This window comes from Meles meles, chromosome 14, assembly GCF_922984935.1.
Source record: "Meles meles chromosome 14, mMelMel3.1 paternal haplotype, whole genome shotgun sequence".
Taxonomy (NCBI): Eukaryota; Metazoa; Chordata; class Mammalia; order Carnivora; family Mustelidae; genus Meles; species Meles meles.
The window spans coordinates 12,843,625-12,863,019 of record NC_060079.1 but is presented as its reverse complement, the minus strand read 5'-3'; the positions used below and the strand labels follow the sequence as shown (position 1 = coordinate 12,863,019).

Genomic DNA, 19,395 nt, shown 5'->3' with positions numbered 1-19,395 from the left:
AAGAGCAAGCCAACAAAGGATGTGTAAAAGATTCAGGGACTGCTTCCGAAAGCCTGGGAGAGGTCACAGATGATCTCCTGGTTTACCCAAGTACTTTGGATATGGATATACTGAGTGAAGTTTCTCCAGCTTAGCACATTTCGGCAAAAGTCTTTCTATTACTCAGTAATAGGCAATGCTTTTATTCAAGTGTCTCCATGTTAAAAAATATATATTGCTTTTTCTCCTTTGTTTTAGCTGATTCATTAATTTGTAAAACATTTTCTCAATTTCTGTGATGGAGTCTATATTATTCAGCATTTTCTAGAGAAACAAACCAATGGTGTGTGTGTGTGTGTGTGTAGAGAAAGAGAGAGAGAGAGAGACTTATTTCATTTTAAATAATTGGCTCATACAGTTGTGCAGTCTGATAAGCCTAAAAGCTGCAAAGGAGGGCAGCCAGTGGGCGGCCCCGGGCAGAGCGGACATTGCAGTTCCAGTTTGAAGGCCACCTGTGCAGAATCTTCTCTTGCTCAGGGGAGGTCAGTCTTTTGTTCTGTTCAGGCCTTCAGTTGATGGGAGAGGGGCACTGACATTGTAGGGGGCAATTCTGCTTTACCTAAAGCCTGCCAATTTAAATATTAGTCTCATCCAAAAATACTCTCCTAAAATATCAAGAATAATTTTGAGCACCATGGCCCAGCCAGACTGACACATAAAATTAACCATCACAGGTCCAGATCTTTCTGAAGTCATTGAATTCCTATCTGCCACTCAGAGGAGCTGTTGTTAAGCAGTCAAGAATGATGGCTATCCTTTTACTGAAAGATCCAGAAAAGAAAATTCTACAATGTTCTCTATTTTGTTAGGATGATCCAATCTAATGGGGCAGATTCTAAGCCCTGCTTCTAATATGCTACTCGCCAAACTTACTCCCATTTTATCCAAATAAAGCCATAGCAGAAAGTCCAGACTGTTGATTTTGTCAAAATCTTGTCAATCCAATATAAACGGCTCCTCCCTCCTGGGCCAGCTCTGCCCTCCCTGGTTCTTGTGTGTTCCTCTTCTCTGAACCCTTAAGAGGTTAAGTGGGCCAGGCCAGCCACGGGGTAATTACTAATGCTTTACAGTGCTGGTCCTTTCAAGTGTATTCAAGTAGTGAATATCAAGTGTGAACACTCCTTTCAAATCTGTTAAACCAGCATTTACCCGTCCAAATGAATGTTCTCTTCTTCAAAGTAATAATTTATTCTAATGACACCACCATTGCTTAAAGCATTTTTGAAATTCTTTAGAAATTCCCTTCAGAACTGGATGCATTTTCTTTTGAATTTCTTAAATAGGGGCATAACTTGGCTCTTTGAGGATAGATTGGGGATTTGAAACAGTAAAAAGACATTCACATTCGAGCTGATAATTAAGGTAGGCAATCAAGTGGGGCAATGTTATCCTTTAGCCAAAAATCAAACTATAACCATGAGGTAATGAGAAAAAACCTCCCTTACTCTGTAGATAGTGTCTGGATTTGCATTCTTGTTGGAATAAATTAATAGCCTCCAAGGTGACTCTTGTACTGAGAGCTTCAACAAATCAAGCCCTTGGATAAGTCCGTCCTCACATATTTGTTTTACAACCAAGTTTTACAGCTTTACGTCATTAATTTTACCTCCCAAACTGGATCCCCAAGTGTTTCAGAGGTTCTCTTTTTTGAACTTCTCTCGTAGCACTCATTTTAATTGCTCTTCTCAGCTTGCACAGCTGTCTTCTAAGACTGGAGGCTCCTTGAAAGCAAGGTCCGTGCTTTAGACACGTTTACGTGCCAGCACCCACCTGCGTGCACTGCTTAGAGTAGGGGCTCAGTCCGACTGTAGACTGAATGAATGGCTTGAATGAATGGAGGAATTGCTAGATCATTGCGGTCCTACAGATTTCCATTGACCTCGAACTGTTGAAATATCCGAATTAGGCTGCATTTATACCCAGATGGAAACCTCGTTTACGCAGAAAGATCTGTCCCAATATACTTTTCACCAATTTTAAAGAACCCCCAATAGCATTTCTTTGTGACACGCATTAACGTACAAATTAGCACAGGGTACCTTCGCTTAGAAGCGGTTCACAAAACTTTGCTGAGTGAATATTGAATAAGCGAATGTATTCAATGAAAATTGGTTTTAGTTCGATGCAAAGAAAAGGTTTTAATTATAAAAGAAAACTTCCAGATCTTTCGTCCATTCTTGGAGTGATTACTGATGGTTTTTCTCAGTTAAGCTACTTTTAAAAATCTCCTTTTTCAACTTTTGTGAACAGATTCCCTATTTCCTTTGGGAAATATTTAATATTTGATATCCACTTAAGGTTTGTTTGCATTGGTATAAAACTTATTTTATTGTGAACATTCTTCATTTTGCACTGAGTTGAATAACAAATGTTTAGCCTCTTCTGTTATTAAGGAACTTTTTTCCCTTTTGTGAAAGATCAGTATCAAATTCTTTTTCTTTTCTCCAAATGCTTCAGAAACCTGTTCTTCAAAAAGCTCTTCTTGAGCAAGTAGCTGTGAAAGCCACAATTCTTATTGTCATTTAGTAAGTTACAAGGCAAATATACCACCTGCAAAGCACAATGGAAAAATCACACATACATACACACTTGGTCACAAATTTAATTGATTCCATGTTGAATGCTAAGAAAAGTTTTAATTGCACAAAAAGAGTACCCAACATATCAATATAAATGAAGGGACAATCAGTAGTGCTATCAAAATGGATAATACAGGAAGTTTAAAAAGGATACAAAAATTAGACTCAGGACCCATAAATCTTCCTCATTATAAGCATATGTAGTGATTCTTTCATGCAGGTTTTTATATGTAAATAGAATTTTTTTTCTTTTTGAAGAACTCCATTGTAGCTATGAGATGAAAAATGTATTGATGTAACAATGTATTATGGTAATGTTATAGCTTTCTTCTATTTTGCTTTTAGTGTTAGGATAGCTGAAAGCTTATTTAAAGGACCCAACTGACTTACTGCGCTTCCAATAGAGGACGCTGCCCTGTACATGATCCTTCCCCGTCACTGTTTGATACCACATCACCTGACCTCTTTCTACACAGGCCACTTTGATGAGAGAGACCGGCAAGGGAGTTCAAATTTCAGGCAGTGGGTGGTAAGGTTACTGTCCTCTCAACCTGGCCAATCCTCGAGTACCGAGTACCGGGTACCCCTTACCTAGAATGTTCCTCCTAAGGATGAGAAACCTCTTTGTCTTCCAGTGAAAGATGTCCTAGGCTTTTTGCCAGCCACGTTTGCAAGATAACAGCACTGCTAACCACCTGCTTGATGGGTTTGGCTTCAGACAAGGAGGTTCCCAAGCAGAGGGACTGATTAACGCAGTATGGAGATTTAACACTCGAAGTCCGCCAGGGGAGCTCCCAGGAAGCTGGGACACTAAGCAAAACATTCAGGGTGGTGGCACTCTGCTGCTCCTTCTGCCCTTTTGGAAAAGTGTTAAAAGGAGAGGACACCCCTTCAGGCCATGGGGCCACAGCCCTCCTATTCTGAAGTCAGCTGCATCGGGCCTGCCAGGGCATCACCCAGGAAATGGAAGGCAGAGGCCTTCTGTGGGAGCAAGGGGTGGAAAAGCAGGTGGAAGTGTCCGCCTCCCATTGCCTCTCGCCTCCCCTCAGCCTTCTGTCCTTGCACGGGCCCGGCGGGTAGCAGCGACCACAACACGTTCAATCCAATCAGATAAACTGGTCGGGTGTCTCTTCTGATTCCAAAACGCTCGGAAATGGCAGTTCTGCTAAAAGGGCCTCCGTCAGCGATGATCTAGGTGACAGATTGCAGTTGAAAACTTCATCTATTGAACCTGAGACGAGTAACAAGGCACATGACTATCATCACTGGAAAAACAGCAACATCAAAAAACAACAGTGCCTTAAAACTCACACAGCATAGAACGTCACCATTTCAATGATTAGTGGAGACTCCTGACTTCCTCAGAAAAGTTCAGAAAGATGAACAGTCTTTTCTGACTGTTTGTCTACCAGCTGGATATGGTCCACGTGCTTTTCCGCAGGCCGGAGTAGACATGCAGAGAGTTTGCTCACTTGTGACAAAAGGCCCACAGGTGGGGCCTAGTCACCTAGCGCCAAGGTCCGTTTTGACCAAGTGGACAGAGCTGGGCTGATTCACCAGGGCAGAGAGCCAGTAGAGGCCAGGCCTGGCCTGCTCACCAGGGCAGCAGATGCATCTGGGCTGGGCCACCCGTGGTGAACAATGAAGGAGGAAGAGGGAGAGAGAGACAGAGGGGGCAAGGGGAAGAGGAGAAAGAGGAAGGAAGAAGGAGTAGGAGAGTGAGGGAGAGCATGCACGAATGTGCCGGAGTGGGGGGTGGTGGGGCTCCTTCCAGGATAAGAAATACTGAAAAGTAAGCATTTTTGCTATAAACATTGGAAGAAAGCAACTTTCATTCAATGTAATTAATAAAGACTCTGTTTTTTACATCTGAACATTTTTTAAACTGCAGCCTCATAGAGATGGGTATGATTTTGCTTGTCTTTGTGTCTTTTCTTCTTGCATTTAGCTGCAAGAGTCATGGTTCAAGAACGTTGCTTTCCAGCCCAGACTAGTGTGGGACAGGAGAATGGGCTCAGCAGAAGACAAATCCAGACAAGACTTGATGGATGTCATCTGCCTTAGCTGAAAGCCGACTGAAAAGTCTCACCAGCTCCTAGAGAGGAAGCACTGGATTTTCAAATATAGATTAAAATCTGTTAGGTTAAGCATTCTCAAGATTTGTTCTTCTGTGGTCTTATAAATTCTGGAGAACCCTTTCAAATAGTTTTAAAGATAGATATCTTGATCATGTACAGATCCCCCCCAGCTGACACCATGTGTTGCCTTGAACGTGCACATCAGGAAAGCATCATTCTCCCTAATACTTAAATTATTGTTAATATTTAAATGAGCAGTACTATGTATTCCAGTGAATAGTATATTTTAAAATTACATTCTGGGTATGCTGCGCACTCTAACTGCTATTTCAGAAAACTTTAAGGAGGCTAAAAAGAAAAGTCATCCTATTTCTTCTTGGTAGTAAATATTTTTCGCTTCTTACTTTCTGAATTATGTGATATTCTGTTTCCCCTTTATCAAGAGGCCTTTCTTTTTCAGCTAATTGACTCTCCACTCCCATGATATTATTCTACCCTTTAATTTAACTACCTTACTCAGGTACTTGAGAATGTTTAACATACCTCTGGAAGTTACACTGAATTTTCGGTCAGAGAAACTGCTCCTTCGGGTTAAAGGCTCGCTCATTTTTTCCAGAAATAATTTAATTGTCTCCTTCTTTTCTGGACTTGTACTTGACAGATTCAGAACTTTTCCTTTCACCTTTACAGTGGAATTGCTGAGCCCAAACCAATAGAAGAAATCAAATAATGCATCAGCTTTGAATTCATATACAAAGCTCAAATTTTCTCTGTTAACCACCTCATTTCCTGGAGGGAAAAAATTTTTTACCGCCTCTTGAAAGTCAAACTGAAAGAGAGAGAAGCATTTAATTAATGTCATGGATATAACTATAATGTTATATTACAGAATTATATATTACTATGGAATTATACCGTTGAATTAACAAAGGCCCAAATATCCAAGATACCACACCCCTTATTTCTTTTTCATTATGACAGATATATTTAAACGGCTGACTTTCATTTTTTAAAACAGACCTTGGCATTTGCATCCCAGCCATCTGAAGCCCATGAACTACGTGGTCAAATTGACATTTATTATTTCTAGATCAGTTGCTAGAAACCAAGCTCATTTTATTGGTAGTGATAATGAAACAAAAGAAAACCTATGAGTCTGGTTATAATTAAGCTCTAGGAACTAGGCCTTGTATGAACTGCACAGACCCCTTTCTATGTGGTTAGCAGCCCTGGGTTCAGATTGACCAAGGCTTACCTGAAGTCGGTAGCTTTCTCCAATCACTGAGGAGATTACCATGTCCATCCCTTGCTCTATCTGTCTTCTTATTTTGGGGTGCCTTGTGTTCACAAGAAATGCATATGTTCTTTCTAGAAATTAGGAAGCAGAATTCAAATAGAAGTGTGCATGGGTGATATAAACATACTTCTCAGCATACGATGCAGCAGTGATTCCCACCTTATTGGGAGATTTTATTCATTTGTAACTTCCCTCGAAGCTCCCTCAGACCCTCACTGCAAAGCCTAACCAGATTTCTACAAATGTTCCTGAGAATTTTGTAGACGTGAAGGAAGCTTTGGGAAACTGTAACAGCCAGTTAGAAAATCAGCTCCCCTAACTGCACTTTGTCTCCCTAATGATCACAGATGAGAACAGAGTCCCAGGGCATGTGTCCAGCATGGAGGGCTAAAGTCATAACAGCCTTGCCGGACAGTTAAACAGACTTGGCTCTCACCAACATTTCCTCATGTGCAAAGCAGAACATCAGCCAAGTCCAAAGAAGGAGGCTGCTCCATGCCTTCTCCCACCATCACCCAACTCTTCCCATCCTTTCCCAAAGACCTGGCATGCAAAGGGCTAGTCTAGGGTTTGAAGGATCAAGACAATCTGAGACTTGAGTCCCCTCCACGCCCCACCCCAACACAGTCCCCAGCAGAAGTCCTTTCTATTGTTTAAATAATACCACGTCACTGCCCTAGCAGACAGCTGTTTTGTTGTTGATGGTTGTGTTTTGATTTTTTTTCTTTCCTTTTTTTTAATTCCTCATTTCTAATTCTATCTGGTTCTATACAATCTAAGCAAAGGGAAGGTTGCTTGCTCATGAGGAAAATTTGAAGTATTACAAACCATCGGTTTCTTAACTTTTCCAGTCCCCAGAATCAAGCTTCATGGCCTTTATTAGTCAAGCTTTTTTTTCTAGACAGACATGTAACATAGATGGTCACTCTCTGTCTAAAGGCCGTGGACCAGCTATTCTGTGATTTTGAGAACTGAATATTTTGCCTTGGCTTTGAGAGCCAGACCTGTGGTCCACCAATAATGAGTCTTACACTCCTGAGGAATATATTTTGAGCTAACTTTTGCTATTCATCTTATTTTTTCTACCCCTATTTCCTTTCTCTCAAATTACCATTTTGGGGGGGAGGTACTTTAAATATGTCCTCTTTGAGATCAGAGATAAACAAAGCAAGCAAGCTATTTGATACCTCGAATTAACTTTCACACAAACCAAACTAAGATCTTTAGGTTCATTAGACACTAAGGGCTACCACACTTCACAATTGTACTGGTTGTCAGGCTGTGCACTGCACAACTCGAGAGGATGCCATCGACGTTCTTAGACATTGTCTATTTGTATAGTTGTTACGACAAACTTCTGCAAAGGATTAGAAAATTGTGTTGAGCCACTTGTGGCTTTTTTCTACTTTGCACAAAAGTGCAGTTTAGCAGCAAGGTTAGACATGTTACCTTACTTGTAATTTTCATAATTTAAACTTGACCATCTTAAGCTTCTGTATCATAGAAGCTCTTTAGTTCATGGCTTTCCTCACAATCACACAGCACTGGGTTTCTGTACCTCCTTCCACAGAGCTGTAATACAACTCTGTACCTTTTGTAGGCCACTTGCATATCCACAAATACCTCCTGTACCATTCCCTGCACTTTCATTAAAATGCTAAAATGGAGAGGTCTCTTAATCTTTCTTAAGATTCCTCCTGTGAAATCCAGGCGGGAGGTGTACTTGATATGTCTGTGAATTACAATCCTGGAGAACTCTCGGGGTTTCCGGTCATCATCAAGCCAAAGAACATCAGGGGCTCAGATGCTCTAACAAGCACGGCTTGTTACCTTGTGTTCTGTTCCCAGCCCCTCCTGCTGAGAGAGCATTGTGACTGAATCATCAAGTGAGCAGAGAATCTGAATGATTCTGAATGAAATGAACAGAGAATCAGCTCCACGAATCTGAATGAGAATGAATGTTTGAGAAAGTCTATTTGGAATTTGTAGATCTTTTCTTATTACCTTGGACTCCGTTTAAGAATGCTATTTAGGAGGAGAATTAAGGAATTCTGCCTCTATCACAGAGCACGATACCCGTGACTTTCTCCACATAACACTAAGCAGGAAGAAGGGAAAACAGATATTTTCATATTGGAGCTAGAGTTAATAGAGTTGTTGGCAGTTAATCTGATTTCTTAGAAGAAACAATAAAGAGATACCCCTAAAATTGAAATGTGAAGGCCATAGCATAAAACATAAAAGCATCTACAATTGCTATTTATTTCTTTACCTTAGTTTCCTTATCTATAAAATGGGTATAAGCACCTCATAGGTAGAATGACTAAGCATCCTAATTCCCCTGGGTCAGTGCCTGTTTATACCTCAGTCCCAGCATAATTAAGAGTACCTTCTTTCATGCTCAAAAGTGTTCCCATTTGAATGAAAGCCCTACAGAGTTGTTGTGTCAATTGGTAATACGAGAGCATGCCTCATATGTGTAAGCATTTGGTATGTGATGCACAATATTACAGATCATCACTATCATCCCAGCCATTTTTTCAAACCCTGCAGCCTCGGAACCCATAGCACTTCCTGCCTAGACAGGAAGTTAAGACAAAACCCGGAGACAGATGGCTTCTGCCCTCAGATCACTTAGAGGTTCTGCAGTCTTGTGCCGTCCTTTAGATGGTCTAACACTCCAGACTGCTAACCCTTGTCACAGCTGACACTCACCTGCTTAGTCCATGCACAACTTCTACCTCATTAACGTGACACAGCCCACAGCCCCAAGAGGCAGAATCCAACCAAAAATATTTATATACCTACCTTTTGAGGTGTCTTTTTTGGTCAGTACATTAACAAAGAACATCATTGGTTTGCTCAGTATAGTTTCCCTGTAATCTTTATAATCACAGTAGTTGGTCAGTTCCACATATCTATGAAAAAAGCAGAGATAATTGCAAATGTAATATCCTCCCTCCAGGGGATATCCTGTCCAGGACAGGCGCCTGTCACATCCACAGACCTCATGAGGGAAGTCCCCTAAAATGTGTCCTATGGAGGCAGTCATATTTTGCGCCATATAAATAAATCCCCTCCCTAGTCAGATGAGAGATTGAGACACAACCCGAAGGTGGCTGTGGTCTCTGGGGTGGCCTGGCCCCAATGCTTGGCTCTCAGGGGAAGTCCTCACAAGATGATGGCCAGTACCATCTACCTTTTGGGCTAGAAGAGTTAATTCGAAGCAATAAGAGCTCTGTGTCTCTCCAGATTGAAGACGAATTACACTCTAGTGAGATAAACTGGGTCTTCAGTCATCCTGCCAAACTGGTGGGTCTGACATTTTCCTTTTCTTCTCCTGCCCTCTTCCCTTCTTTAATCCCAAGACAAGATCCCAGCCCCTCCAGAGATTACACAATCAACCGATATTCCTATGAACTAATTCATATCTCCCTAATCCTGAGCTTTGTGCAATGAAGGTAAAGAAAAAAAAAAGACCACACTAATGTTGGACTTCTGGCCATGACCCTATTCAATTTAGCCTCCTTGGTTTTCATACATTATTCCAGCCTGGGGAGTACTTTTTCGCATTTTGACTCTGCCGTCCAGCATGCCAGCTTCCTCCCCCTATTCTACAAACTTTCCACGTAGTGTTTCTACCTGCCTTGTTGATAAGAAGACACACATCAGCTTCCCTCTAGAAGATGGCTCATTTCCCGTCCACACCCAAGCTCACAGAGCACATGGATGCGGCAGGTGGCGTGGCCTCCAGCAGGCAGGAGGGTGCACCTGCCACACACAATCCCGCTTCGACACAGACCTGGTTCCCCATTGACAGGCACAGCTGCGTGCATCTGCACGGAGGGAACGGAGTGAACGGCTGCCCCGGCTGACAGCATGGGCCGCCTTTGTTGTGCTGCCGTGTGTTAGTCACGGGGAGAGACAGCTCGAGTGTTTCTCTCTGGCTTGTTGTCTGTCCAGTGCCTGACAAGAAAATCACAGCCTTGGAGGGATCTCCACTGCAGGGAGCTGCGGCCGTGCAGTCCTCTCAGCCTCCCGCCCCATCCCACTTCCCACAACCCGCTCGGAGGGGCTGGCCCACGAGACCTGGCGGGGCATGGTTTGCGAGCACGTGGGAGAATATCTACCCCCAAGGCAGAAAAACACAGCTTCGGCTTGTCTGTCTCCCAGCTTGGTTTCTTAGAAATCTGTATCATTATCTTTTTCCCTGGGATTGTCAGACCTGATTTCGAGAGCTTTTAAAACCTGACCCCTGATGGAGCCTCTGAAAAGCTTCCTGCCTTGTATTTCGCCAGGCTTTTAATGTAGTCTCCGTTTCCCATGCCAGAGGCACTGGGGGTGGCCAGGGGGCTCGTCCTGGGGTGGAGAAGGGGATGCAGGGTGGCCGTGCTCCCAGGGAGGGAGGGGTGTGCAGGTGTTAACACTCAGGAGTAGGGTGAGGAGGGTTGGAGTCTGGGGTAAGGGGTGGGGACCAGCGGAAATGACAAGGTAACAGACTGCGGAAGATAATGCAGACCAGGGATCTTGTATGGTCCTTCTGTGGTTCCTCTCCTGCCCTCGTCCTCACCTGAGCAACAAAGTGCCCAGCGAGAATGGGAGAGATGGGGCACCCGAAAGAGAGAGAGGCCCTAGTGTTCCTTATCAGCAGGGAGAGAATGTTCCCATTCTTTTGTCCTAATTGGCCAACAGCCAAAAGGCACTAAAGAAAGGGAGCAAAAGAGAAGCAGGGAGAAAGGGGGATTACCATTTGCAGAGTTCATTCGCTCTCATTCATTCATTCAAACAGCATTCGCCGGTCACGGATAATGTGCTGGGCACCAGACAGGCATCACACGTGCTTTATCACACCAGAGGGGCTCAGGGCCTGTGAGGTGGGGCTGGGATAGCGGGTGGGAGTACAGGGGTTCCCTGTGTCCTCCCAGCCCCTCTGCCATCATCTCTTCCACTGCCCAGGACCTGCCACGGGCAGGCAAGCGTGGCCTGGCAGAGGCTGCGGAGTCAGTGAGGTCTGCGGTTGCAGGGTTGTAGGGAGAGGCGCCGAGGAGGAGAAGAGGAAGACAACCCTTGGAACCACAGAAGGAAAGGACAAGTCCGACTGGAGTCAACCTCCGCAAGATTTATGCCTGGTGCTGGGGCGGAGTCAGGCAGCCCCTGTGAGCCACCCAAGGCCGATTTGCATATTCTCCTAGATTGTAGACCACAGAGTTAATTTATAGCCATTTTAAACATTTCTTATTTTCCTCGGGGTGACTCCTCTGCTCTCTCAATATTCGGGGTCTGAGTGTCATTCTCTAGGGCATGTGCACGGCACGGACATACGGTGCGTCTGGAAAATCCGCCATCCCAGTTACTATTCTGATGCGGCAAATGACAGCGTGTACTTGCCTCTGCCTGCAAGAGCAGTCAACATCCAGTTGGAGGGACCATCGGTTTTATACTGGAGAGCCAACAGCTTACATGAAAATCTCAATTTAGAATGACCACTGATTGGGAAAATAATCAGTTTTCCCTAGAATACTGTGGAAGGTTTTGTGGAATGCTTTGGGGCTCCAAGAGTTGTTGTTTCTCATGATCAGAGAAGGGGGACCAGGCCAGGCGAGGTGTGGGGGAGGGCCTTCCAGATAGCCGCACACTGAGTTTAATGCATAACCTATACATGAGTCATCCTTTCTGGAGTCTGAATTTAATAAGATGCCCTGAATAATAAAACTATGCTCAACATAATTTAATCTCCCTTGGATGATTTAGAGGCATTTTTAGGATCTTAACGGGGCTGTAAACATCACCACAGAGCATGTCAGTTATCAGGACGCCACAGATGTGTGAAAATGCTGCTATTTATGTGAGAGCTCTGTAACAGAATTTACAGACAAGAGATTGTAGCAAGATCCCTACTTAATGAACTCTCTATTTAAACCGGGTCAGAAATAAGAAATACCTTCTTAATTCATCATTCCCAGCCTCCCAGTGATGGTACAATTGTTAAACCCCTTCGAAGTCCAGTGAAATTAACAAATGTAAGCATTCCTTTGGAATTCACCGTTACAAAATTTGGATACATAAGTCACTAAAATACAAAAAGACTGAGAACCTGGTTGTGAAGTCTCCTAGGTATTTAAATATCTGACGTTGAATCACTGGCTTTGTTTTAAGATAAGCCTTACCAGATTACTTTAGGGACTAGTTATTTCATCTTTAATCATGCAGATTTCTGAATTACTGATGCAAATACTGCTTCTTGGGTGCTGGATGTTTATTACATTTGCCAAAGTTATTGAGGATGAAAAGCAAAGGGTTTAAGGCAGCTCCTTGAAACTCTCATGTCTTTGTTGCTTTTACCCTGGCCCCAAAATGCTTCTAGGCTGAAACTTCTTATGCCTGGTTTCAGTCCAGAGATTGAAAAGCAGACCAATGGGATGCGATGTTTAATGATTTGAAATAAGAAGATCTAATTCATGCCCCAACTGACTGTATAAACTCAGCTGCAGAACCACAAGATCACAAGATCACTGTGATCTTGAATGTATTACTTCACCCACCTGAACCTGTGCCTTCATCTGTAGAAGGGCTATAACAAGATCTCCTTCTGGAGAGGATTCAAGGCAGCACAAGTAATAAAGACATTTGTACTTGGGTCCATAGTAGCTGCTCAACAAACATGGTTAGTGTCTTTAATCCCGGCCAGTTCTGCTGGCCGTAGGGTGAAGTTCTACAGACTCATGACACACACACAGGGCTGTGTTCATCTGAGTGACCAGGAGAAAGGACAACAGGAGCATCTGAAAAATACATGAGCAAGAATTTCTCCTTCCTTGCTCCAATTTCTTCCTCGCTTTTTCAGTTCGGAAGGCCAACGCAAAGCTTAACGAAAGCAATGTCTGGAAGATGAGACCAAGAAAGAAGCTGTATTTTTGCTTCTAGCAAATCCAGAGTGTCTGAGAGATCAGATCATTCCCCTCTGAGATACCTACTTTCTCTGAAGGCTCCTCCAGGTTCCACATCATTTCTGGCACAATCTGCAAAGCTGCACCAAATTTCCCTCGGCTCTGGCAATTTAGTGTGCAGAGGTCAATGAGAATTCAAACCCGTGGCTTCTGTCTGAGGGCGTGTATGTGTGTGCGCATGTGTGTCTCTGGGTGTGTGTTCATTTAAAAAAATATGGAGCGTGGAGCCCAGGAAAGGAGGAACGCATGTGGAACAGTCCTTGTGTAGAAGGCCCAGAAATAGCTTATAGCTTTCCTAATCCTTTGCTGTGACGCTAAGCAAAAGCACTTTGCCCTTGGGAGCAAGCAGGATGAACCTGCTGTGTTTCCAGTGTTAACGTGACAGCTTTACATGGGGCCTCAGCCTGAGCTGTCTGACGGCTCTTTTTCTCTCACTTCCTCCCCTCCTTCTGCCCCAGCTCTACATTACAGAAGCAAAATTTTCTGATTTATCACTCTACTCTCTGGTGATTTGAAACAAGGACACACACGTTCATCTACTGATTCATTCATTCATTATTGATGCTCAGTACATGCCCCCCGTCCTGGGGCAGAAATGATGTATTTATGCTTCCATTTATTCAAGCAATAGACATGAAGCACGTGTGCTGGGCACTGGGGACACAAAAAAACAAAAGGAAATAGCCTGGCTTTCGAGGAGCATCTAGTCTATTAGAAAGACATGAGAAAATGCACCATTTCAGTATAAGATGATAGACTGGTAAAACCTCGTTGCTGAAAGCATGATCCCTGGGCAGTGGTATCACGGAGGAGCTGGGGAGACTACGGAGTCCTGGCTCCTCCCCCCGTTTTATTCAACCCACACACTGTGTTTTAATAAGCTCCCCAGGAGAACGGCGTGCTTATTTCAAGTTTGAGAACCACTGATCGAAGACCGTGAAACCTGCCATTAAGAGGCTTACAAACAAGTTAATGACTCAAACGTACAAATGCCAGAGAAATGCAGAGCTCTCTGCATTCAGGGGTCCCAGAGACACTGGCTTATATTCTGGTTATTTAAATATGAAAGAGCAAAGCAGGAGGGGTTGGGAGTTGAGAACCATTTCCTGAGCTGAGACAGATAAGATGGATGGTTCTGTCAGGACAAAGGTCCCACCACCGGGTGGGCCAAAGCAGGAAGAAGGCATCCCCAGCAAGAGTCCCGGGTTAGCGGAGCCTCAGGGACTGTGGGGTGGCCTCACTTGGGCCTGCAGATGGCCATCTGTCAAGGCCCAGGTGAGCTGAGAGTAAGAAGGGGACCAGCATGTGGCTGGAGGTCCAGAACAGGACTCCTGAGGAAAGAAGGCAGTAAAGGCCCGTGGCTTTTGAATCATCAGATCTGGGTTCCGTCTATCTCTGTGACTCCAGCAAGCTTTTTTTAGCTTTGCTGAGATTAGTTTCCTCACCTATAAAATCTGGCTAACAAAAGGCACTCCATCAGGAAGCTAACTGATTGGATAATGTGTGTGAGGCGCTTGGTTTATGGGACTGCTTAATAATATTACAGGTTAACGGGTGTCCAGTGATCAGTACGTGCTAGTAACTGCTTAAAGGACCTTATGAGTTTAAATTCTGAACTACACTATAAGGCTGTTGGTACTATTATTTCCATCATACACTGAGGAGATGGGGTCATAGAGATGAAGACATCTCCCAAGTCCCCCAGCTGCTAAGCTGCAGAAACAGGATTCCAACCAAGGCAATCTGGTCCTGACCCCCATGCTCATCCACACCGATTCTAGACATCATCTCATACAAATCATAGCTCAACACACGATGATTTCATCACTAGCATTATACATCCTAGGGAGGGGCTGTTGTCCCGGGCAGGTAGCCAAATCTGAAACTCAGACATGGAGATCAAGGCAAAGGAGCAGACACAAGGACACAACAGGAGACCCTGAGGGCTGCACATAGCAAATGGGGTCTCGATTGTGTCTAGGCCTCCTGCTTCCAGTCAGGGTTGCCTCAGAGAGGTTAGCCTGGGCACACAGACACAGCCCGCTAATTCCTGGAGCAGATAGGGCAAGACCTCCCCAGGCCCCAGCCCTAACTCCTCCCCACCTGGGCCCATGCATCTCCCCACCGCCCCCAGCAACCCCCGCCCCAGGTGGCTGACCTCCAGATGGGTGTCCCCATCACCACCTAACAGCTGGTCGCCTACGGCCAGGAGCAGCTCACATCTCTGCTTCCAGTGGCCTCCTCAAGGCCACCAGATTTACTTCCCCGTTTTGCCTGATTAGATAAGAGATGTACCGTCTGCTGTAATCCCAGTTATTTATTTGCCGGTTCAGGAGACTCTGGAAAAGCTGTTGCTGTCTCGGGGAAGCCAGAATCCTTTCAGCTTCGCGGGAGCTGGCTGAGAGCAGAGGCTTCCAGTGGGCCAAGGCGACATGGAAGACCTGGTTCTAGGACCCACCGGCCCCTGGATAAGGTAAGTTGTTTGATCTCCCCGAGTTCTAATTTCCTCACCTGGAAAAAGAAGGAAGACACCAATGGTGCCAACTGTGCAAGTTTTTGTGAGGTGAGAGTTGTGAGAGACTTTGCGCTGTTCCTGATGCCCAGCGACCATCGGCAGCCGCCATCATTGCGACACACTTCTGTGTATCACCCAAACAGCCTCGCTCGTGCTCAGGGACCTCTGAAAAGAAGGATGGCGTTCCTCTTTACCAAACACATGCCACTAAATCTCACTAAGACACTGCATCACGTTACAGGAAAAACAAAACCAAAAAAGTGTGTGTGTTAGTGGTTATTTACACCTGGTAGCCCAAGGAGGTTTTGTTCGCAACACAGATGGAAATTCTGAGCTTGAAAGAAAAAAAAAATAATAATAATAACAAGGAAGATTTTACCATTCATCCCCCCTCATTTGGAAAAGATTTTTCAAGAAGGCTCTCAGGAGCTCTACAGCCCCAGTGGCCATCCTTAAACCTGCCCCCTTCACCCCAGCTTCCCTCAGGTGTATTTAGTGGGCACGGATTTCAGTTCAAGTATCAGAAGACACACCCAAGTAAGCTGAGCCGTCCTCTTGTTGTCATCCTCCTATTGTCTGAATAAGTGAATCACAGGAATGTCAGGGTAAGTAGCCCTAAGCCTTTTCCTGAGGAAAGCACCTCATGAAAGACACAGCGCAGGGTGTGGAGGCCTCAGAAAGGAAATCCAAGCTTACACACACACACACACACACACACACACACACACACATACCCCTCTGGGGAGATGATCTTCATAAATTCTCAGGAGCTCTATTAGTCTAAAATGATTAAGAATCATTGCTTGCCTTTCTCATTCCCTGGCCATCTTGGCAGCTCTTCTTGGTTGGAGGCCATCCCACACCTAAGGTAGGAATAGGGCAGCCCCAGAAAAGATGAAAAAATACATTGCTGGAGTCCATCAACTCTAGGTCCTGACTGGACATGAAAAGTGGGACGTACGTGCTGGAGTACAAGCCGACTGTGATGGTTGGCAAGGCAAAACTGTTTGAAACTGATCATCCTGAACAACACTGCCCAACCTTGAGGAAGTTGGGAAGAGAGTACTATGTCCTGTTGGCCAAAACTGCTGTCCAGCGTGCAGTGGCAATAGTCCTGAACGGGGCATAGCATGCAGAGAGAAAAGGTGCACGCTAGCTATCATTGATCCAGGTGATTCTGTGATCTTTAGAATTGTGCCAGAACAGACACGTAAGAAGTAAATTATGCAGTTTTTCTTTAGTAAAACTGGCTAAATCTTATAGAAGGAAAGAAGGAAGGAAGGAAGGAAGGAAGGGAGAAGGGAAGAGAAGGGGGGAGGGACGGAGGGAATGAATCACTGTTTTGGAGTAATGTTCTGAGAGAGGAAGCTGTATGCTATCCCCAAAGCCAAAGACAACGGGGTAAATCTGGCAGATCTGAGGAGGCAACTTCGATGTCTGCATTCTGACTGTGCGCCCACTTTCTGCTCTATGAAGAAAAAACCTCTCACTGCTATCCACAACCCAGTCCCCCCCCCCCCTTTCTAGAAGGCTCTCTCCATCTAGATCAGGTTTGTCCTTCAGGACTGCACACCCACCTCTAAAAATCTACTTCGCCTGCCATCGCATGTCCCCTGAGAGAAATGCAGATAGTTCCTTCGATCACCCAAATTATTCTCAGACCTTCCTTGCTCTGTCCCAGTGTCCGCAGGCCCTCCCTCAACTGCTTGGACAATGCGAACCTTGTTGTTGCATCCTCTCTGCATTCTGGTCTGGTCATTATTTATTTTGGACTCTAAACTTCCAGGAGACCACTGCTGTTTAATCGTCTTTTGTGTTCAAAGCAAGGGTTTAATTACCAGACTTCGACATCGTTTTAAATTTTGCCGCACTGCTTGGTAAGATTGAGGGAACTGGCTCTGTCAAAAGTCTAACCTATGGTTTCAATTAATTTTGGACATTTTAATCTTTCATACTCTGTGCTCAAATACAATGGTTACCTTTTTTTTTTCATCTTTGCAAGTATGATTTCTAACTCAGTTCCTCCCATCGTCTCCTGCTTATGGGTTAGAATATTCAGTTCACTAAGAAAGGGAGAAATTCTTGCTGCAGAACAGTTTTCAGGCATTCAAAGCCCTCACTATCTTTGTGTGGAAAAGCAACGTTTTCCCCAGCAGCTTTGATGAAGGCATTTTAAATATCTCACGTTGTTTGCTTGCCCTTCTTGGTTCCGTCCCACCCACCGGGTGCCACAGCGCTGCTGTCGTTCCCAGTAGCGAAGGCTTTATATCTTCATAGCTCGCCAGCTTACGCATCTCTGATTCAAAATCTAGGCTGCGCTGCCTGTTTCCCGAAACTCAGTTCCGCCGCACAAGTGGAAGACCCCGCCCCCACCCCCACACACGTACACGCGCAAGTACAGGATGACCTCTGGAAGGCATGAGACTATGTAGAATCAAGCATGAAGCTCCCTCCTCTATCCCATGACGATCAAAGCCTGTTTCAGATGGACTGCAGCCTGCTGACTGCAAGTTTGCTAAGAAATGCTTCAGACACTTTGGCCACAACAGCTAAGCGTCCTGGGCACTCGCCATCAAATTAAGTTCGGGCCCAGCTCTGCGCCAGGATCCTGGAAGCTACACTCATTTGCACCGATTTTCCCAGAATTCGCCAGCCCACATCACAGCCTACACGGCCGGGGTTGGACTTCATTCCGGGCTTTGTTCCTTTCTCAGCCACGGTTTCTTTCTTTTTGAAAACTAAGGCAGGCCAGAGATGGGAGATTTTGAACTTTTGCCGGCTTTTCCAGGGGGTCTCCTCCCTGGATGAAGCCAGGAGTACACAGAATTGAGCAGCCTCTCCCCTCCCCACAAATCCAAAGCCAGGGCATGAGACTCCTCTGCAAATACCCCCTGAAGGGTGTGTCTCCATCTGAGCTCATCTGACCCAGTTAAGGAGCCAGAAAGGGAGAAGCACTCGCCAGTTACGAGCTCCCCACCCAGCTCTACAGCATGCGCCTTCCCTGATGCCCTTTTGGGCGGCTTCAAGCGGCAGCTGAAAGATGCCAAGGCAAAGGGCAGAAAAGGCCAGGACTAGGGGATCTGTGCACCTCCAGGTGACGTTAGCAATGAGGGAAACCTAGAAGTGTCACGAAAGAGAGGAAGAGGAGTCCGGGAAGGGGTACTCAGAGGGAGTGAGGGGTCCCCGGGCTCCCGGGACGACAGCAGGGTGGAGGCCTCTGCGGGACCCAGCGAGGCCACCCACCTCTTGATGTAGCTGCTGAGGCGGTAGAGCTGCCCGTCGAGGCGCACGCGGCCGTCGCCGAAGACGTTGAAGCCCCCGCGCGCCGCCGCGGGTCCCCCGGGGCCGGGCACCACGAGCTGGTCGCCGCGCAGCTGGAAGGCGCTGGGCTGCAGGCGCAGCAGCTGGGCCAGCGGCAGCAGGGCCAGCTCGCAGTCGCACGTCCATAGGCTGCGCAGCTCCCCCGACGAGATGGAGGTCAGGCTCGGCCTAGTGGCCGGCGCGCTCGCCACCTCAGCCATGGCCCTGCCCGCGGTGCCCACACGCCTCGCTCACCCGGCTCCGGCGTCAGGCGCCCGCCCGCGAGCAGCGCGACGCAGGCCCGGCGTGGAGAAAGCCGGGCCCGCGCCGCGCAGCCCTTTTATCCGCCCTGGGTGCGGCCGCCCGCCCCTCCCGGGCCTCGGGCACGACCCCGGACGCTGCGGGCCGAGCTCGCGTCGGGCTGGAACTTGGCAGGCTCCCCGCCGGCCGCGCCTGCTCGCCGCCGAGAGTTACTCATCCCCCTCGGGTCCGCTGCTCCCCACCCGGAGCCAGGCCCGCCCCCGGCCTGGCCGACACCGCGGAGGCCGGGGTGGGACGGACGGCCCGGGGGTTCAGGGGAGAGGGGACCAAAGAGCCGCGCGCGAGACCCCGCGCCTCCCTCTCCCTGGATCTCCCTGCC

The 19,395-nt window shown here is 46.2% G+C and overlaps 1 protein-coding gene across 1 annotated transcript; it reads right to left on the bottom strand.

Annotated features, from left to right (window-relative positions):
• Positions 1-2,627: 2,627 nt before the first annotated feature.
• MEDAG (mesenteric estrogen dependent adipogenesis) lies at positions 2,628-19,215 on the bottom strand. The gene is made up of 5 exons (XM_045978146.1): positions 18,699-19,215; positions 8,802-8,911; positions 5,952-6,064; positions 5,240-5,525; positions 2,628-3,849 (listed from the first exon to the last, which is right to left on the bottom strand). The coding sequence occupies exons 1-5, from the start codon at positions 18,974-18,976 to the stop codon at positions 3,725-3,727; spliced, it is 912 nt and encodes a 303-aa protein (XP_045834102.1). The 5' UTR covers positions 18,977-19,215; the 3' UTR covers positions 2,628-3,724.
• Between the last annotated feature and the right edge of the window lie 180 nt (positions 19,216-19,395).